This window comes from Vitis vinifera, chromosome 2, assembly GCF_030704535.1.
Source record: "Vitis vinifera cultivar Pinot Noir 40024 chromosome 2, ASM3070453v1".
NCBI lineage: Eukaryota > Viridiplantae > Streptophyta > Magnoliopsida > Vitales > Vitaceae > Vitis > Vitis vinifera.
Genome location: NC_081806.1, coordinates 1,181,158 through 1,203,669, shown reverse-complemented (window position 1 = coordinate 1,203,669; position 22,512 = coordinate 1,181,158). Strand labels below are relative to the sequence as shown.

General features: G+C 32.7%; 2 protein-coding genes across 4 annotated transcripts; both read left to right on the top strand.

The window, feature by feature from the left end:
• Positions 1-1,683: 1,683 nt before the first annotated feature.
• Positions 1,684-5,565, top strand: LOC100244486 (RING-H2 finger protein ATL20). The gene is made up of 2 exons (XM_002265958.4): positions 1,684-2,708; positions 4,844-5,565. The coding sequence occupies exons 1-2, from the start codon at positions 2,036-2,038 to the stop codon at positions 5,329-5,331; spliced, it is 1,161 nt and encodes a 386-aa protein (XP_002265994.1). The 5' UTR covers positions 1,684-2,035; the 3' UTR covers positions 5,332-5,565.
• Positions 5,566-6,254: 689 nt separating this feature from the next.
• Positions 6,255-14,651, top strand: LOC100266802 (mitochondrial inner membrane protein OXA1). Of its 3 annotated transcripts, none has more exons than XM_059742479.1 (10): positions 6,255-6,378; positions 6,954-7,430; positions 8,036-8,126; positions 9,585-9,632; positions 10,176-10,234; positions 11,912-11,987; positions 12,093-12,224; positions 12,678-12,785; positions 13,731-13,785; positions 13,983-14,651. In XM_059742479.1, the coding sequence occupies exons 2-10, from the start codon at positions 6,976-6,978 to the stop codon at positions 14,294-14,296; spliced, it is 1,338 nt and encodes a 445-aa protein (XP_059598462.1). In that variant the 5' UTR covers positions 6,255-6,378; positions 6,954-6,975; the 3' UTR covers positions 14,297-14,651. The 3 variants fall into 3 exon arrangements, with proteins under 3 accessions (XP_059598462.1, XP_059598467.1, XP_059598464.1); XM_059742484.1 differs by having other exon boundaries at positions 6,297-6,382; positions 6,957-7,430; XM_059742481.1 differs by lacking the exon at positions 6,255-6,378 and adding an exon at positions 6,581-6,831.
• Positions 14,652-22,512: the final 7,861 nt, after the last annotated feature.

The following is a 22,512-nucleotide window of genomic DNA, read 5'->3' as shown; positions in this document are numbered from 1 at the left end:
ATCCACAAATCTCTCATTATATTTGAATTTATATTATATAGTTATAAAATTTTTATTATTATAAATAAGATGATCAAAACCCGATACAAAATCTATAAACCTCTCTGATATGGCATCAGCACAAAGCTTCTAGATTCAACAAGAAGCTTCCCACTTTCATGGTTTCAAACCTAAATGCATGGCAAATGATGTAGATGGGAGCCTACGCACCGTCTTCCATCAATCTGATACATGAAACCTATTTAATCATTTACATTCTAACCTTGATGGAATTCGACAACGATCTTCCCAATCAAGTTTGAAAATTGCACCACCCCTACAGTGCCCACCCAAAATCTTGGCTATACGTATATATATAGTGAACCTGAAGCGGCAAATATCAACACTAGAGATGGCGGTGGATGGTTTTTCATGGGAAATCTCAAATAATGGGAGGTGGTCAACGTTGAGCAATGTGGTCTGCACAAGACTACACCGTCGTGTGACCAATGGTGGCTTAAATGTCCTGAAAAATTGCCACAGTTTCTCACCTGTGGTGCCGGGTGCCGTATTAAAGCCTCTAAAGAGACCCTAAAAATGACCGTTTGGTTTCTCATAAAAAAAGTCTCTGTTCACACGCCACTCATTGACTCATCGTGGTCGTTTTCATCGAGTCGGTAGACACGAGGACAACACGTGATAACATGAATTCCAAGGTTGCTGAGATCAAGCCAATCACAAAAAAACAGAGTATATATTTATTTTTTATTTTTTTAAATATACTTAATTAGCTAATTGGAGGAAGTAGTATATATTCTTTATTGATTTCAATTACTTTATATTGAAAGCGGAACACAATTTTTTTTGACATAACTTTATATTTTTTTATCTTATTTATCCATCTTTTGAAAAATGGAGATCCACGCTAGTTGACAAGGAAAATAAAATTTTATTTAATTAAGGTTTTAAAAATTACCAAATTAATTTTTTATTTCAATAAAATGATATTTTTAAAATATGATTTTGAAATATAAAATTCAATTTTAAAAGAATATTTTTGACACTTTGAGGCGTGAGAATGGAAGTGGATTTTACTCAGGATAAATTACAAAATTTACTTTTATACTTTATTTATATCTCAATCCAACTTTAAATATATTCATTCAAAATATATCATATAAAAATTCATAAAAATTTATAGGCACATAAAATTGAAATGATATAATTATTTTTATTTTAAAAAATAATAATATTAAAAATGTGTTTAATAATGATTTTATGAAATATTTTTAACATATTTAATATTTAAAATATAAAATATTTTAAATATTAAAAAAATTAAAAATACTTTTCAAAATCATTATGGATTTAATTAAAAATTTACATAATCATGATGCTGTAGATCTACACCTTATGCATTGGTAACGCATACTTTTTCTTACTTTTGACGGAGCATATCATTCTTGGATTCAAGAATTGATAGTCTTGACTAGCCATTACTTATCAAATCAGAAGCAGTCAAAAAGCAAGAATTGAAAGTGAAGTGGGGAAATTTACGTAGAAAGCGTGGCAGCTCAACAAACCAACAGTCTCGTTTGGCCCCCTTCCTCTCCTCTTTCTTATATGTTCCCTTTCTAATTCCAGTTATTCAAATAAAAAAAATTCATCTTTCTTCGACACGGTTTTGACTGTGTGATCCATGCTTATAAGCAATTACCCAGAAAAAGAAAAATAAAAGAACTTGAAAATGAGAAAATAAAATAAAATAAAATAAAACAGCTGATATGATAAAGACCCTTTTGGACTTGAATCAAGAACCAAAAACCATGAGAGACGGATTCCCATCTCTTCCCCATCAATAATGCTGGACTCTCTCTGTATCCACCACAGACCTAATGTGTCCTTTCTCTCTATATTCAGTTGACCAAATGGTCTTTGAATTTTTCCGATTTTAATAGTAATTATTAATTTATTATTAAAATCTCTATAAACTTGCCACCTTTCCGTCGGGCACACACAAGCTCCAATCCCAGTTCTACAGTTTTCTCATGAAAAAATGAAAGCCTTGGAAATTCTCTTCTCTTCCTTCCTGCTCTTCTTCTTCCTCAGACCTGCTGGAGCCTGCCAGAATCACTGCTCGCTCAACGGGCCAGAGGTCCACTTTCCTTTCTACATCAACGGCTCTTCCAGCTGTGGCTGTGGGTTCAGCCAGGGCTTTGGCCTCACCTGCAACAACAGCCAACCAGTCCTCAAGCTTCCATCGGCCGGAGATTTCATCGTCCAGTCAATAAGATACGACACACAAAGGATAAGGATCAAGGATCCAGACAATTGCATTCCGAAACGATTGCTGAACTTCAGCCTTTCGGATTCTCCATTCCAAGAAGCTCCACGTCGACAAAGGAACCTCAGGCTACTCAGCTGCAACATGGATAACTCGACTGAGTTCTCGGAGGAATTCGAGCTCTGGTCCAACGATTGCGTTAATGAAACCAACCACACGATTGTTGCCCTCGATGAATCGAGAAGTACGGAAGCTTCATTTTCTTATTATTTGCATAGTCAGTGCAAAGAAATTAAGACAGTTTTAGTTTCCGTTTCACGGTTTGGCTCTCTTGAGCTAAAATGGGATGAACCCAATTGCGGAGCTTGTGAACAAGAAGGAATAACTTGCGGATTCAAGAGGGGTACGGACTCTGAGATCGAATCCTCCAAGGCTAGCAGCCATGGTGAGTGCTCTTTTATTCATATTTCATTATAATTAATTTATTGAAATTCCTTCCCCTATGGATTCATTAGTAAGGTCCATGGGAGATCATCGATTCCACCCCGCTCGATAACTTACTCCAATTTTTTGAACTCACTTGCAAATTTTTTCATCGTAATTACTTTCTCAAAGATAAAATTTCAAAGAAGGTTGTTTCAAAGAATTAAATTTATACAAGGTCTTATTTCCTCCAGTTTTTTGAGGTCATATGCAAAGTTCAAAGTATCCTATCATCTTCTTTTGGGTCACTCAACAGCAACCTCCTCCAAACTCACATTCAAGCCCCAAAAATATTATTTACAGAATATTAGGATTCTTTCAATGGAAATGAGTGCAATCAGACCATTGTTGTATTTATTGGACCCAATCTTTTAAGTTTGGTGCCGTCTTTACTTAGATAATTAAGCTATCACCCCTTCCTCTTGTCCCTTTTTTAGTTTTATTTCGAAAACAAAGCTTATTTATTTTGGAAAACGTCGGCATAGAAGTAATGTCTTTGTGTTTTGTCATTCCATTTATTTCACCTAAGATACGAAAAATCGTATTTTTTATTCATACGCATATAATAAGTGGACATTTTTTGTCTACGTGTCATAAAAAGCTATTCAATTTTTAAGACTACATTGACACGACGGATGAGAGGTCTGTTTGGACAAATTCAAGAATTTTATTATTTTTTAAAGGATATCATATTCATAATTAATATTTGATTTTTTATAAGAATAAGCTACAAATGGGAAAACATCTTTCAAACCACGGGATGAGTTATCTGAGCTCCACAAGATGACTCATGTTAAAAAATCAATTCCACCTCAGAGGATGTCCGAGTTTCTCCCTCTCTTTTCTATTCGGTTCCGATCAAATTTTGTGGTGTCCATCTACATCTAGGATTTCGTACAATTTGGGGTGAGTTTATCCATACCTAAAATTTTAGAATCTTTTAGAACCCAGAGAGTGGAGTAATAGAAAAAGTCTAATAATTTATTTGAAAAAGAAAATTACCGACTAAATTACAAAAATATTTCATAGGTATTTCTCTAGTTTTAATTTTTGTCTTATGAGAGATTTTGATGCCGGATTTAACTCCATTCCCATTCTATTTCCATTCCACACCTACCAAAGGCAGAGTGTCTCCCAAACCGCACATGGATTTGCCGCTAACTTGCGTACCAAGAATAGTCAGTGAGAAGCTTTATTTAACATGAGTGGTCTGGAAATTTCCTAGAAGAAAACCAAGCTCTGGTAGGAGTCTCATTGGCCTGTCCTACTCGGATGAGGCTGCCCACCTTGAAATTTCCACTTAATATTGAAGAAAAGTGGAGCCCAACCACAGCATTTACTCCAGTCAACACCCTTAGTCAAAATTTTAGCACAGCCCCCCAATTGTGGAAAACTCCCAAGTCTTTGGGACAATCCACACGGCACCGTATAAAACCAAATAATATAAAGCAACAGATACTCCTTTATTATTAGCCAATTAAGCCTTTTTTTAAATCTTAATTTTTATATTTAGATATTTTATTTAAATATAAAAATAAAAAATTTCACTTTTAAGTGAAATATTGTTGATTAAATTTTAGGCACTTAGATCTATTCAGACTTTAGATTAATAAAACAAATGTCATTTTAGTGTATATTTAAACAGTTCAACCACTACAGGTGAGAAAAGGATGGTGGGGCATGCATGCTAGAATAAAATAAATTATGGTAACTCTTTAGCTTATTTATATATAGTTTTTATTTTTATTTTAAGATTATACAATTTTAAATGAAAGTTGGAATGGGTCGAAGTGGGTAGAAGGGTTACTTAGAGGAAGAAAAATTGGCTGACTTTTAGGGCTTGGAAATGTAAAGAAATTTTGACTACTCCCTATTGAAATGTCTCTATGGACTTCTAATCGTGAATCATGCCACGACTGCTCATGAAATTTGTCTGGTTCAGCAAATAGATTTCTTGGCATATTTTATGATGTAATTAAACAATCTATAAACCTCCTAAGGAAAAATACTTGTACTTGCCTTTTTTTTTTGTTCCCAAACTGGCATAATTGATACTAAGTTCCTCTTGGTGATCAAAATTTAGTTTCTCATTTGCAGGTCTTCCAAGGAGTGCAAAGTACGGACTTATAATAGGCATTGGAATACCTGGGCTCTTATGCCTTATTGGGATTTCATGTTGCATCTGCGGCCGGATCCGGACTTATGCACGGCGACGCCACCGCTCGGATACCGACTTTGCAATCTCGATTGGGCCCCTGCCCGCCGTGGTTGTGATGGGCCTCGATGGGCCGACCATCGAATCTTACCCTAAAACAGTGCTGGGTGAGAGTATGCGCCTGCCCAAGCCCAGTGATGGCACTTGCCCAATCTGCCTGTCCGAGTACCAGCCCAAAGACACCATCAGGACCATCCCGGAATGCAACCATTGTTTCCATGTTGATTGCGTGGATGAATGGCTAAAGATGAACCCCACTTGCCCCGTCTGCAGGAATTCACCGGACGCATCATCGTTGGGGACACCGTGCTCATCGGTATCATCATCTGCAATACTATCATCATCGCCATCATCAACATCATTGTCATAGACCATTTTTTGGCTTTTCTTTTTGTATATGTATATGGTATTATGTTTGACAGAAGGAACTAAGTAATGGTTGATGGACTAGGCTTAGATCAAACATGAGAAACCGAAAGAATATGAAGTTGAGTTGGAGTGGAGCCTGCTGGTTCTTTCCACTTTGCCTCACAACTGTGATTTGTTTGTCAATACAAATTGCAGTTATGGGCCCATTATGCTTTGGGGGTTCTATACACCTAAATTTTGTACAATGGCATTGCAGGAATGGTTAATTTCATATGTGGCGGTGCCGATTGGATGATGTTAGGTAAGGAGGGAGTTCTCATTATTATTATTATTATCATTATTGAATAATCACTTATAGGTAATTTTATAAATATATAAAAATACTATCAAAATTCTTTTTATAAATATGTAAAAATACTATCAAATTTTTTTTTACGAGTTCATTATGTATATCAAATAAGAATTAAACTTATTAATTTGTTCGTGGATGCTTAGTAGGGATCCTTGAACTTACTAATTTGTTCGTGAATGCTTAGCGGGGATCTTTGAGCTTACTAATTTGTCCGTGGATGTTTAGAAGGGATCCTTGTATACAGTAAATAATCAAATTTTAATTGAAATAAAATATTTATGATAAATCAATGTAATTTAGTTTAAAATTACAAGTACAAAATATATTACTAAAGTGTGTTGTGATTTCTTCATTAGAAAAATTTGAAACTATAATATTAATTTTAATTGTGAAGATGTAATAATATTAATATCATTCTAAGACCTCCAATTTAGGTGCTCTTTATCCTAAAACTTTAGCTTAATCTAATTGGATTTCAATTGATTCTCTCATAGGTTTACTGTGGTAAGAATTTAAAATACAATAAAAACTTTTTATTAAAATCCCCAGTCTGCCCCTTACCGATGAATGTACGAATTGTACAGTGAGGGTACTGTAGGGGATACTAAACCCTCGTTAGCCCTGTGCTAACCCCTCTCTTCTTTAGATTTCCAGACGCGCGCATACGTCAGAGACTCCATAGGAGAGGCATCCAGGGTATGTCAATGATCTCTCTGAATCCATCGTTTGCAATATCCGTTTCATTTGTTTCTATCTTTTATTTTTATTTTAAATTTTGAATTGAATTTAGAATTTAATGTTATGAAAGAAGCGATTTTTTTGTGTTTTTTTTTGAGGATTGAAAACATCAGAATCATTTGTGTTTTTTTTGCTTATTTGTTCATCACCCTGCATTTCTAGGTTTTTTTTAATTGACAATTTGCATGAACGTTCTAATAATATCCGTTTGGTTGTTGAGAAAATGTTGGAAAAGAAAAGAAAAGAACTTCGACTTCGGATCTTAGGTTTGTCGTCTTTTCGAAGTGCAAAGGCATGCAATCTAGCTCAACTATTTTGCTCCTTGAGGTTCACTTTTCAGTCCTTGGAGGTCAAGACGGCGCAATTCTTTTTCTTTTCTTCGTTTTCTCTGCAGGCAAACAGATGACTATGGTTATATATAGTTATTTTTTTTCAATGATTTTATATTCTCAACAACCAAACAGACTGCTGCGACTTTATGTTCTAATTTTCTTATCCAGTGATTTTATTTTTGTGAACTTTGCTCTTGTCAGGAGAACTTTGTTCTTCCAAGAGATGGCATATCGGCGAAGCGTCATCACTAGAGGAGGTTTTCTCGCTCGGCGAATCCACCCGTCCTTTGGTTACATTAGTCATGATGAAGATCGGAAACAACGTTCTGCTGACTCCTATCAATCTCCACAGAGAATTAGTGACTTCCTTCTGCGGAGGTCATTTGGAAGCAAAATCAACACTTCTGGAGGGTTTGGTGCCTTCTTTCAAGGGAAAGGTTTTTCTCCATTGTCTCATCAAGTGGCAGTTGGATCCTCGTACAGTAGGTATATGTCTACTGCAATTGGAGAAGGGTCAGAAAATATAGGAGTTATTGCAGAGACACCCGTGGACTTGATTGCAAATGCAACTGTGGATGTTGCATCAGAAGTCAGCATCGCTGCTGCAGATTCTTTCTTCCTTGTTGGGATCCTGCAGCATTTAATTGGTGGTGTTCATTCTTATACTGGCTTGAGCTGGTAAGGCGCTGGTCACCGAAGCTTATTTGTCATAACATATATGCACATGTACATAGTTTTGAAATTGATTTCTTAAATTTCTTTAGATGTTAAAATAACTAGACACTGTACTGCTGATGGTTGTGCATTGTGTTTGGGCCCTGTTTGAAGTTTGCTAATTGTTGCTTCAAACTTCAAAGTTATTCTTTTTATATTTTTATTTCTATTTTTAAAATTTTTTGGATTCCAAACATATGCACCTCTCATTTCAATACAAAGGGAAAAAGATGTAAATCTTTTTTTTTTTTTTGGGTCTTATTTAATAGGAACAAGGTCTTAATTCGGTTGGATATATCAATTCATTTAGGAAAATACTTCTTTGATTGTTCAGCACCACTTTCCCTATTCATTTGTGAAAATCTATTGCAGAGGAATTTTTTGATTCAGCCAAATCAGGTTTAGAGGAATAGGGAAAGCAATTTAAGTTGGGCCCTTGCCTGGATTTGCATTTTAAGGTTTAAGCCACATCAGCAGGAACTGGCAGTTGGCATGATTTTATCATGGAAAAATTTGTTTTCCTAATTGAACTATTTTCTTTTGTTTATTATGTCTTTTATTTCTTCCAGGGCAGCTTCCATAGCTCTAACCACTCTTTTGATTCGAGGGATGACAGTTCCGCTTCTAGTAAATCAACTGAAATCCACTTCTAAACTAACTGTAAGATGTATTACTTGTTTCTGCAGCCTTTTCATTTTTTAATATGTTGGTGTATTATTTGTTTGTTTTTCATGATGCACTTATCCTTCCATGTTGAGTAAATTATTTTGTTATAACTTGATAGAATATTTGCTTCATTTATTTTAACAATAGTGCTTGCATGAATTTTGCTTAATCATGGATGGGATTATGCAAATGAATGGAGGAAACGTCAATCACATGCTGATTGGGCTTCTAGCTTGGAGAGCATGGTTTTTTACCTGTTTGTTGTGTCTTGGTTTTTCCTAGCTGGACCAAGCTGATGCTTGGACGGTGTGATGGTTCTGTGGGTAAAAGATGAGGTTTGGGCAAAGGCTCCATTTTGTTTATTTTATATAATTTGGAAGCAAAGAAATAGAAAAACCTTTGAGGGAGTAGAGCCTCTATAATTCATTATGGAAAATATTGTACTTAAAATGTTGTGTTTATTGGCTTGTGACTTAGGTGAAGATGATGATAATTTTTGTTAGATTTTGTAGAGTGCCAGTGCTTGGCTTAATGCGGGTGTCTTTCTTGTCTTCTTGTGATGGCCTTGGCATGCTTGTATAGGGGTGCGTTTCGAACCAGAATCAGAGAAGCTGTCAAGAGCATGAATTGGTTCAATAGAGGAGGTTCTTAAAGAAATTCAAATAGTCCCTTCATATTGAATCGCACCCCTTTTTGTTAGGCACCTTTTTTTTTTTTTTTGCATATTTTTGTTCTCTATTAAAAAATAAAATAAAATCAATATGATTGGACATTGTTTTAGTTGGAATTTTTTTATGTGATCCCCTGTGCTGGACCACAAATCCATTTTCATAGATGTGATTGGATATGGGTGTCACTTATAAAGTAAAACGTGAAGAAGATGGAATTTACATAAATGATTAGATATGGTTGCAACTTATAAAGCAACATGTGCATAAGATGGAATTTACGTGCATCCTCTTATTGTATTTCATCTAACAATACCCAACCTTTCTTAAATCATATCACACTAAACTTGGCTCTTTTCATGGCTCAATGTTGTCATTTCTTTTCTAATTTCTTATGTTCTACTTTTCAATATGATTTTTTTCCTTCTAATTTTTCCTTTGACTTTTTTGCCTTGAATTTTGTTTTTGGTGAAGTAATGCTTTGACTTCTGATGGGCAAAATATGAGCATCACTGTGCTCTCTCTCTCTCTCTCTCTCTGTGGATTAAATATAAACATTTTATTGCATGAAATAAGTAAATAAAAAGAAGGATGAGAAATCCTTCCCCCAAACACTGCCACTGCAAAACTTGGCTATGCTTCTTATATATATATATATATAACTTTTCATGTTATCCTTGCTGTTAGGTACTGTTTCCTTATTTGGTTTATTGATGATTTAATTTACTCCCTTATGCTTTGGAGATTAAACATGTTTATAATTATTTTTATGTGTTTTCTGTAGTTGATGAGGCCACACTTGGAGGCTATAAGGGAAGAGATGCAAGCTAAGGTACGAGTATCCAACTATATTGTGCCTACCTTGTCAACTCATTTATAGCATCCATCTGTTAATTTTGTGGACGATACTTTACACCTCTTTCGGTGTCTCTTACCCAGTGAAATTCTTTACTTCATCATATAATTCTAAATTTCTAGTGGAAAATCATGTACTCAACATTTTGGATGATCAATCTAAACATGCAGGACTAGTAGATAGCCTGAATTAGAACCTTATTTCTATATTAGGTTCAGCTATCTTGGATCTAGATTCCACTTTACTTGCCTGTTATTCGCCTGACTCTCCTAAACACAATGCTTGAAAGATGCATGCACTGTCTACCATTAGTTTCCTTTTGCTTGTACTTATCCCAAGAAAAAGGTAGGTGGTTCTGCTTTCGGTGGGCTGTGCATGTAATAAGATCTCTTTGTCAATACCATCTATGATAGACTTGTACAGTTGTACCTATCTTGTTCTTTCTCATATTACTGCAGTAGGACTTTAATATTCTTTTAGAAACTGTTTTTCTTACCCTACTAATGTTCATCTTTTCAGGGCATGGAACCTAGTGCAGTGGCTGAAGGTAACAAACGAATGCAGCAAATATTTAAAGAGTAAGCAATATATTCATGTCCCTTTAAATAATTTGTTTGGTTTGGTTGTGTTTTAACACTGTCCCCAATTATCATTGATCTTTTTCTGTATACTTCCTGTATATTTTGAGGACACTGTTTTTGGTGTTTCCTCTTTTCTTTATATTCGTCTTTCTTTACCTATTAAAATAAAATTAAAAATTAAAAACTATCCCCAATTATTGATATTGATGGAAAATCTGGTGTGGATTTATTGATTTATCTTTTTGTTTGTAATTTTTTAAATACATTAAACACAACTCTCTATGCCAAAATATATTGTGAGAGGTGTAATCTCATGATTGTCATCACTCATAACAATTAAACAAAAATATGGTGCAGCATTGGATTTGTTGTAAGAGTTCTCTACTCCAGTTTACCATGTTATTGCACTGTATTCCATAAATGAAAATTGGTGAATTGAGTCCATGTTAGTTGTTGACTCATGGTTATATATAAAGTTGGTGTCAACTTTTGTTCCACCTATGGGGATTTTGTGGAAGTGTAAGAATTAATACGGAAAATACAAGAGTCAGAGGTATATATAATGCCATGGAAAAGATTCAGAAATTGTGAAGTAAAATTAAATTTGAACTGTGACTTATTATAAAATTAGTTTGAGTAAGAAATTGAATGTCTCCCAAATAATCTGGGCTATTTTTTACAGTGCTGAAATAAACATAGCCTTAGAAAAATTGCAGCTATGAATTAGAGTTATCTTTTACCAGATTTCATGACTCTTTAAATATGATTTAAGTGTTCGAATTAATTTGGAAAATTGATGTTTAAGAACTTTTAAGTGTTTTATCATCATAACTAATTTAAGAATTTAGAGAATAGATAAAAACAAGTTGTTTTTATTATTTTATTATTCAATTTAATAGCCTCTTTAAAAACTTAGAGAAAGAAGTGGTTTAGACTAGCCGAGAATAGTGTGTAAGGAGGTTAAAGAAAACTCTAAAATTTCAGAGAATGATCAAAAAGGTGTAGAAAATGAACTTCCAGAAATGATAGACACAGGTAAATAATTATAACCTTTTGTAAAATGTTATTGGGAAAAGGGTTTTATCGATGTCTTCAAGAAAATATTTAATTGAGATATAGGGAGAAATTAAATCAATCATTAAAAATTTGATTAGAAGATTTAGGAATTTTGATCTAGCACTTCAAGTGTTCTATTATCATTGTCATTTTGGAGAATGTAAGTGAGAGATAGAGTGGCAGTGACGTCCATCTGTTTGCTTTATAATATTATGAACTATGGTATGAAAAAAGCTGTATGGCAAAATTTGTGCGATCGTTCTTAGAAGAAAAAAAGATAATCATCCCTTTAGAGAAAATTTGAATAGAATTTTTTTTAAAAATTAATTCATTATTTAAAAAACACATTGGAATGCAACCCAAGTCAAAATATCCTAGAAAGTAAGTTTAGAAGCCAAATAGCTGGTCTCTTGTTGAAAGAATGTATGGAGTTTGAGTAAAGCGGAGACAAGACAACTAATGAGCTAGACTTGTGAAATTACCATAAATGTTTTCTTGATCAAAGCTTGGTGAGAAAATGGCTAGTATGACCAATATCAACCTTTATCATTGATTTCATACTGCAGTTTTAGTTCCCCAAAAAAAAAAAATCATTTTTTCTTATATTTGAAACTGCAGGTACGGGGTGACTCCTTTCACTCCATTGAAGGGACTCATTATCCAAGGTCCTGTCTTCGTCAGTTTTTTTCTTGGTGTAAGATATTTTCCTTTCTATAGCATCTTGAAAACAATTAGTTGTTTCATTTTTGGCTGGATGTTTTCTGCAATTTAGTTATTTCTGTTATCTCTATATTTGTAGATTTCAAACATGGTACAAAAGGTCCCATCTTTTAAAACTGGAGGAGCATTATGGTTTACCGATCTAACAACTCCAGATAGTTTTTACATCATGCCAATTTTGGCGGGATTGACATTCTTGATAACAGTGGAGGTAGGCAACTTTTTTGTTGAACCATTTATTTTAGCATCTTGTAGATTCTTGCTTTGAAGGGCTTATGTTTTATTCTATCACTTCCTAAGTTAATGACGTATATCTACATATAGTTCTCCTTTCATCTATGTTTTCATTTTGGTTCTTTTCAATATTTTGGTCAATTAACAAGTGCTGATGAGAAGGCATGGTGTGATTGCATCTTGGATGCATCTATCCCTTAGTTGAAGCCTTTTTCTTGGTCGGAAGAATGAAAGGCTTTCCTTTGTTGAATCAGTATGGATGGGTCCTTCATTTTCTGTGCATTTTTGGGTTTCGTGTGGTACTATGTATTGTTTGTTTATCTTGTTTCATGCCTACAGAAAAGTATATATCTTGTTTCACTCAGTTTGCTTTGTCTTGTACATTTCCTTTAATTTGTTTTCAATTAACTGATCTCTGGCCTTTTCTTAGTTCAACATGCAAGATGGTATGCAAGGAAATCCTACTGCTGGCACCATGAAGAAATTCTCCAGGGCCCTTGCTTTTCTTTCAGTTCCATTTACCATGAATTTTGCTCAGGTACATTCGGACACATCTATTATTGAACTAATGATAAAAAGCTGCTGCACCATGAATGTCTGTTCTGATGTGGCATCCTCATTTACTTATTTCTCTAATAAACAGCTGTCCCTACTTATAATAGCATTCAGGGTTGGAATTGCACTGTTGTGGGTGGAGAAAAAAGGGGCTTGTAGAGGCAATGGTCTTTCACTGCTGAGGCCTGCGATCTTAAAAGAATAAGGGGCCCTTGATCAGTGTTTAACTAAAGTCAAGGGCCCATTTGGACGCATTGTTTTTTTTTTTTTTTTTTTTTAGAAACAAACGCAAATGTCTGTTTTGAATTTTAAAAAGATCAAAAACAAAAGAACGATGTTGAAAAGGAAAATCATGAAATAAAAATAAAACCTTGGAAAATAGGAAAGAAAATTGCATTAGCACCAAGGCATGCTTGCAAATCTAGAGGACTACAAGTGCATTTACTCTTTCATCAGCGTCACTCTGCCACCACCTCCCACCTGCAATCTAATTACCAAATCTACAGAATGCTCTCCACGTATTTATTTATTTGTTATTTCACAGCAGGTATTTTTATTGTGGCTACCCAAAACAAGCTAGTTTCCTCATTTTAAAAAACAACCGAGTTAAAGATTGTTTGAACAAAATCAGAAAACATACAATGCATCTTAAATGCCCTAGATGATTCTCATGAAAACGTTGATTTCAGGTTTTTCTTTTACATACACGATATTTGAGTTTTATTTACTTTTAGTAATTTATATTCACTAGTATTATATCGGTACTCAACAGTGTAATTAAATTTTGCTTTATTTATGACTTCTTTCCATGGCTGTATTAAGCTATCCAATATTCATAATACCCACATTCAATGACTTCCATTTGAAAAGTTTAGCACATTTCAATGCAAGATTGATCGGTTTATTTTTTTTATTTGTTTCTCTGCAGGGTATATTTTGTTATTGGATTCCCTCCAATTTGTTCTCACTCGCCTATGGATTTGGTGAGTCCTTGCAGTTTTTAATTCATTGACAAGCATTTGAAAAACCTTTTCCAAAGGATCATAGTTATGAGTGCGAGAAGGCGCATGCACAATACTATCTTCTTGCGATGTCTATTCAATAACAAACTTGACTTTTAAAATTGCTTGATGATAATTTTTTTTCCATAAACGTTTACTTGTGTAATAAAATTGTACAGCTGTTAAACAACCTGCGGTGAAGAAGATGTTTGGTATCCCTGAAATACCTGTTCCACCACCTCCTGCTAAAACCAGTCCCAGCACTTCCTTCTCTTTATCACAAGCACTAAAAAATTTCAAAGCGTTAATGCCGAAAGGCCCTTCATCGCCACCGTTACTGCCGCCTTCATCGCCACGTTCATCACCTGCTCAGTCACTAGTTCAACCCTCAAAGTTTGAAGGCAAACCAATATCTTCAACAGCAGTTCTAAGTCAGAGGATTAGAAGTTTAGAAAAACAAGTGAAGGGAAGAAAGAAAAATAAAAAGAGGTGAGGAAATTTTCATCTTCAAAAGTTGAGCTATCTTGATTACAACTAATCCAGTTCAATTCATTTTGCCTGTTGAAATAAGTGTAGTATTCTTGAAGTTTATTGAAGCATTTGAAATTATTTAATTAGGCATGGAAACAATGCCTCAGAACCACATAGAGAGATCTTATAGTTATCTTGTAACTGAGATGTTTTTGGTAGTGAGGAATTAAGGTTCTGATGGAGGTAATGTATTATCCTCTTGGTGACTTTTGGGTTCTCTTCTTGTAAGTCTTTGGAAGCATCCCCTAAGACAAATTCAGAAAAAACAAAAACATTGAGATTGGACCTATCCATGGAATTCCATTTTCATTTTTCTACTGTTTTTCTAAATTCCTTGAGACGATTCTATGATATGGTATCAATCTGTCTGATTGTAAATGGAACCTTTACTGGCTGAACAGGTCTTCTTGACTCTAGGTCTAGAGGACATTTATCTATTTCCAAGTGTTGTTGTCCACTGAATGTCTATTAGTGGTATAAGATATATTAATATGATATTTCATCTCCAATAAGGGAAAAAGTTTATAACATTATATATGTAGTGCAGTTTTTTGAACTGTGATAGTGAAGGCCTATTGGACTAAAACAAATCGTATCTGCAGAGGAGAGAGAGTATCATTATAAATGGTATTAGAATCGATTCTTGATTTTAATGTAAGTCTATGGTTGTTTGTGATATCCAAAATCAGATGAGGGAAGAAGTTCTAACATTATATATAGTGGGTTTACCTCAATTGTATAGATGCATGTTAAAGACTCGAGGACCCGTTTGACCTGGAATAGACAAATCTTTATAGGAAGGGTGGGCGTTACAATTAACTGATGTTACATGTACATGCACAATGAATCCTCTGTTCAATAGTAGTCAAGAATTTTTTCTGTCAGTAATATCGGCATTTTGATTGATTGGGAACCAATGGAGAAAGCCCAATAGATTCAACTTGTGCTGCTAGAACTAGAACCGCACCCTTCCTTCCATCCATCTCCTTTAGCCCCTTTCTTTTTCTCCATATCTGATTTGCTTGTGAGTCTATGCTAATTAAATTCTCCAAATATTTGAATTGGTGTAGTACTGTGAAAACTGAAAACATCTTTGAGGATGCCAGTTTCTTCTAGCATCAAGCCAGCCATTTTAGATCGTTGATCTTGGTCATGAATTGAACCCTAAGCCCACCTCTTAAAGCCAGTTGGTTGGTAGTCTGATGACTTTAACAGTTCAACTGACCCCTTCTGTGGATTTTGTCCCTTAAAACGTGTTCCTAGGAGCCCCATAATTTAAAATGACGGTGACCCACATGATATTTTAGGTAGGCTGTCCTCACAAGGTGCTGCAATTTGTAAGCTGTTCCTCCTTTTGTGGCATTCAATGTGGAAAACTTAAGGGTATGTTTGGGAGTTTACCGGAAAAATAACCCTTTTTAAAAATAAAATTTTGGATTACTTTTCATAATATTTATCAAACTAATATCCTATTATAATTTTTATTTTATAGAAATTAAAACCATGATTAGCAAATGTAGCTTTTAAAACCACAGATGCGGTTTTGTCATGAATTTTTTTTAAAAATAATGTAATAATGTGTAGATGCTGATGTGGCATGAACATTATTTTGGTGAATATTTTGAAAACAAATCTAGATTGACATATTTTTTTTATTTAAAAAAAGTTTACATTGAGAGTAAATTTTATATTTGGTTTTTAGAAAATTTGAGGAAAAATATGAAGAAAAGAAAATAGAAGGAAAAAACATAAAAACAGAAAAAAATAAAATAAAATAAATTTAAAGTCAATAATTTAAAATATATAAATTTCTAATTAATTTTTTTTTATAATTAAACCAAATATAAGAAAATTATTTTTATTAGTATTTTTTTTTCTATTTCTTTATTACTTTTCTATAACCAAACATATCCTAAAGTTTCCTACACCCTCTTCAAGTTTGAAGGCTTCTATTATGAGCCGACCATCACCTGCTTTGATGAGTTGCACAAAGTTGAATGCTGGTTCTTTCCCTGTAAATATGATTACAGCCATATCTATTATCAATAAAAGTTGATCTCGATATTATTCCATTATGGGGTTGTCCAGTGGAGAAGCCTATTCTCTATTTGGGAATTCAAATCGAAAATCCCAAAATTTTGGGTTGGTAGAATGTTATAGGTATCCTATTCCAGCTAAAATATATGGTTTGTTTTGATCAAGAATTGATCTCCTAGCTCCCCTCCTTAATGCCTTAGCTACTCAGTCTTCTTCAGAGATTGGCTGGCCACCTATTTCAATGATGGTGACCTATTTCTATAATGTTTTAGTTTTAATAATCATTTATCAAATGAGAATTTAAAAATTGAGAGACGTAAAATGATTATATTGAGAGAGGGGTGAATAGGTGGTCCTGATTTTTAAGTCTAAACATTTAACATTTATTTGGAAACTGTTTTTTAAAATAGTTTTTTATTTTTCAAAACAAAAAAACATGTTCGATAAACAAAAACTGTTTTTTATTTTCTATTTTTAATTATTTTATATTATTTTTACTTATTTTTTTAAAATGACTGTTTTAAGAAACAATTATACAAACATGTAGAATGATTAAAAAAAACATTGGATATAAAAAATATATTAAAAAATATTAAAAATATATTAAAAATATTTTAGTTTCCAACAAGACTTTTGTTCTATAAAAGTCAAAAAATTATTTTTAAAATAGTTATCAATTTTTTTGTTTTATTACAAAGCTCAATGATCATTTTGTCATATCTAGATATTGAAAAAATAATTTAATTACACATAAAATTATGATGTACATGAAGAATCAACTAAAACTTTTTATATATGAAAAAATTCGTAAATGGATCTTGATCAGATGTAACTTTCTCCTAAGAATCTTACATTGGTCATCGCTTATGTTAGTCTTCATGTACATAATATAGTACTTCCCTCTCAACAATTTGAATAGATAAAATGAATCACCACGACCCAACGTTACATAAGAGCTAAGTTCAATGAACTCTTCAAAGATTTGCTCAACATTAAATACGAGCTAAACTAAAAGTGTTTTGAGAATGTACAAAAGACTAATAATAATTATATGTTTATTGTCAACTATTAGACATATTTTTTTATACCGTTTAAAATTTTTGAAATAAAAAAATAAGATTACCTTGAATTGCTAAAATCTTCTAGAGTTTTTAAATATATTTTATTTTTCAGGTATTAAGTCTTCACAAAGTCAACCCCCAATACTTGGATCCAACAGATCATTCGCTTCCTTGGAACGCCATTCAATTTCCCACACCTTCTTTCTAGCTTGTATATTTAATATATAGGGCCCAGTCCACCCTCTGAAATCGGTCTTGAGGTTCCAGAATGGGCGACAAGTAAATATGCTCCCCTCGTTTTCCTTTTCAAACCAAACTTATACTTTTCTAAAAGCTACCCTCGGTTTCCTTTTCAAACCAAAGTTCTACTTTTCTAAAAGCTATGGGTCTACTCAAATAAAGTGATCAAAAACGAAAACACTGTGAAAGAGTTGAGTTGGAGGAGGAATAAATTCCAACCGCCCTTGCCGCATTCTCCATGGGTGATTGAATACACAATTTTATTTTATTTTTTAATAAAAATATATACATTAATCGTACTTTCAAACATGGTTTGATTATTTTATACTTTAATTTTATTATTTTAAACCCATGTTATTTTTTTTTGTACTTTCATATCACGTGTTTATATCATCATATAAAAGTTAGGGGTCGAAAATTCGTGTTGGTGGTTCATATTCATATTGTGTCAAAACTTATATATTTTATTAGATAACTCAATCAAAATTCGATACAAATAATAATCGTGTAAAAAATATAAATCCAAATGTTACCTAATTATTAAATAAGTAATCTATTGTGTAACCCATTTAATAATCACGTTCTCCTATTTAATAATCATATTAAATTAAATTTTATATATCTTTTGAGTAATGTCTTAACCAAATATGTTTATAACTCAACTGAATTATTTATTTAAAAATAAATTTAAAATGAATCAAATATGAGTTAAATAATTTAAAGATATAATGAAGTTAATAATGAAATTATTAAATGAGTTAATTCATGTTAAATTCGTGTTATACTTATGTAGATTGACATAAATTTAGCCCAAATTCATTTATACTCAACTAAAATTGACGAAAAATATGTTGGGTTTGTGTCACATTTGTGAATAGTGTCAAAGTTTACCACACCCACATAAAAGATTTAGATTTTATCATACATATGAAACACTTAGATCTAAAATTTGAAATAATTAATTGATTAAAAAGAATAAAATAATTTCCAAACTTATGAATCCAACACTATTCATGTTTTTAATTAAAAAATAATCTATTTTTAAACATAAATGTTCTTTATCATTTTAACTATATACATATAGTTTTAAAAGAAATGATTATTTTTACAAGAAAGTAATGAGAATATTTTTTTATAAATGAGACTAAAAAATAATAAATGGTTGAATTTCAAAAATTAGGTTTTCAACTATTGTTTTAATCAAATAATCCGATTTGAAATGATATCAAATCATTGTCATATATTTTTCCATAACATAATAATACTATCCAGTCTACTAAAAACACAATTTTAAAAATAATAAATTTTTTTTTTTGGTACACTTGAGTATATCCTCATATTTATAGAAAGTGATTCAAAAATTTAATAATGGGTGGTGAGCTCACTAATGGTAAACTTTGGTTCACCTCAGCTTATCATGATATTTAGAGATAGGCATCAAAAGTTTAATAATGGGTAGTGATCTCACCTAACTGTATTGGTCTATAGAGATTTGAAGGATTCTTTGGCTATGAAATCAACATCATTTGCCTCTTAAAGAGGAGTTCATTTTAATATAACAAATATGATTTTTGGTCAATTATTTAATTTGTAATTCTTCTCATTCCTCAGGGTATCAATGTCATTAATCATGGTAGACAACTATATTACATATAACTAAATATGTCAATACATATCTCCATTCGGTTTTTTTTATTACTAAAAATTGTGAAAATAAAATATAAAGTATTTAATAAAATAATTACATGTTTGAATTTTTAACATAACATTTATCTATTGAAGTAGAATATAGAAGGAATTCTATCCGGAAAAAAAAACAACTCAAATTGTAACCGGATCTAGAAAAATAATACTTGTTAGAGGGGACGACTATTGCAATAATAGGTGTTGATGCTATCTTTATTATGTTGGGGAAAATAAAGTCTTGAAAACTTTCATTATGTAAAGGAAAGGGGCTAAAGCTAAGAAAGGGATTTCCTCCTAAAATGGAACTATTGAATTGTGTGCTCAAGATTGGAATATTATTAGGCACCTTTTCTTACTTATCTTAAGTTGGGCAAACGTCTCAAGCTTGTTGTTATGTATGGGTAATGGAATATACCCCTTTCGAATAGCGTTAATTTTATATTGAAAGCCCAATAGACATTGTTTGTGTGACCGTTAGTCACTCATTTCATATCATAAAGGTGGCTAGAATGGGATGAACAAAGAGATTCATTCATTTTAAGGGAATATTGTTATGAACCTTGGATCTTTCTATTCCCCTACCCTAGATCATATAAGTGCATGTAAACTACCTTAGGCCTTTATATCCTATGCAATGGAATCAAAAATCAAAATTTTAACATTCTAGAATCCAGTGATAAAATATTAGAAAACTTTATATTTGACTTGCATGTTCCCAAATCAATTCCCTTTTGGTGAAAATGAAACCCGAAGAGTCTAAAGGTTTTGTATACCTAAGATTTTTCGCCTGATAACTCGAACCACGATCTTAACACTTCAAAGTGTGGGCTTTAGAAGAGAAGAATCCCAAGTTCTCTCCCTTTGAAGGTGGAAGATGACTATATCTCAAAAGTGATGGAAACTCTAGCCCTTAAGAGGGTATTTATAAAGTTCCTCCTATTGGATTTAAGTGACCGAGCTCACCAAAGTTTATATCACTTAATTTAGCCTAAAATGAATCCTAAATAACCACACAGAGCTATCTAATTAATCAATTAGCCCAATTTAGAAAACTTGTTCATTATCTCCTATGCAATATTACGTAATTACCAAAATATCTTTATTCATAAGAGTGAACTTAAACTCAATCCAACCCTCATAAATTATGTTATTATGATATATGAGCTCAAAGTGAGAATTGACTGTAAACAACTTGTCACTTTGTAAGGAACTCATTACTTGGATATTCTATACAACTCCTAATGCCCTAAAGTCATGTACAATGCAAGTGATGTGGGATGTGTATGCTCAAATAACCAATTAATGTAAATGACATAATAAAGTGAAACTAAGAAACATAAATAAATAAATTTATAAATGAATTTCTATTTGTCACATCATATCATGCTTTCTAGAACTCAATTCTAACAAATGTAACCTCGGAATGACTTCTTCTTTTTGTTGTTTTGAAATAAAAGTTTCTTTCTTTATCTAAGGGGGTTAAGGCTAAGCACTATTACATCATCTAATTAGTTTTTCTTCCATTTTTCCTATCCATACTGTTTGAATGTAGTGAGGACCACCCATTATAAGGTCTTTTATCTTTCCTTCCATGGCACATCCCATTAATTGAGACTTCCTATGCACAGTTATAGCCTTTTGTCATATACAAATGATACTTAGTGCCTCCACCAACTACTAGGTTGTAATGTTATTGTTTCTAATCTAAATCTAGGGCCTATGTAGCCCTTTGAATAATATGTCCAGTGTAATCTATTTTGAAGCCCTTTCTTGGCTTGAATCAAATGGAATTGAATAACCTTGTGTAGTGGGTAGAATATACCTACATATCAGATAACATTCACCGATTGAAATTTAATACTTTTACAATGAATCTCTTTATTCTTTCATATATCAAATATTCGTGTAGTGAATTCATAATTAGAGATAGTATATTATAGGTCGATCAAGGAAGGTAGCATATAGGGTGGTGCCTTTTCTTGTCCATCCTTGAGCTTCTTAGTAGTCTTGCATAAGAACCTAAGGGTTGATTCTTTTTTTCACCATTTCTTGTCTCTTTGATATTCGACAAGAGTATATTTAGCTTTCACCCTAGAAAGTATGCCTTTCTCTTACTTTACGAGTCCTTGAAAGAGCCCATGAGAAAAGATCCAAGATTCTTAAAAGACTTTGGGAAGAAGAATGGAAGATCCAAGCCTCTAACATGAAAAAACGGGGCAACATAGACAAGAGCCCGTTTAAAGAGTATTGGAGGGTTCTCTTACTAAAGAGTTTTGGAAGTGTCCGGATAAGATAGTCAAACCGCAACAAGGCCTTCAATAAAGAAAGGTTTTCAATCAAAACAATAAATTGATTTAAAAAAAAAAGAAAAAAAAAACCTCTAATACAAACGTAATAAGCCAAGTGATCTCAACATAAGTGTTTATCCATGTCATATGTGAAAAAGCCAAGTGACTCCAAGCTAATCCGTACACGGATTTTGCCTCTGAATTCCATAATAAGCCAAGTGATCTCAACATAAGTGCTTGTCCATCTCATATATGAAAAAGCCAAGTGCCTTCAAGTTAATCCGTACACGGATTTTGCATCTGAATTCCTTAAAGCAAATACTACACGCCGTTGTCGGGTTTTAAACCCACTTTTTCTCTTCCTTTTTTTTTTCCCCACTTGTGGAAGGAGAAAATGACATAATTATAAAAAATAAAAAAAAGAATTAAAACAAAAGAAAAAGACATCCACCCACAGAAATCATACTTTGATTATTAGTTTATCGCTGGGAGGTTGTGGCTGGTAGCTGTTGGCTGATGGCAGATTAGAAGAAGAAAGCAACACGGTTTCAATTATTTGTAAATGCATATGATGTGGTGTTGGTTTGATGGCTAACTTGCATTTCCTGCAACCCTGTTTGTTTCAAGGTAAAATTTATCGTGGAAATCTTTTGATTTTCTCGTCCTTAGCTTATGTTTGGTTCAGAAAATAGTAAAGAAAGAAAAAAAAGGTGTAAAGAAAAATATTTTTTTTTTGTTTGATTTGATTATGAAAAATATAAAAAAGATATAATTAAAATTAATTTAAAATTTATATATTTTAAATTATTTAATCTATATATAATAAAAAAAAAAAGTGAAATGAGTATAAAAATATTTAAAAATAA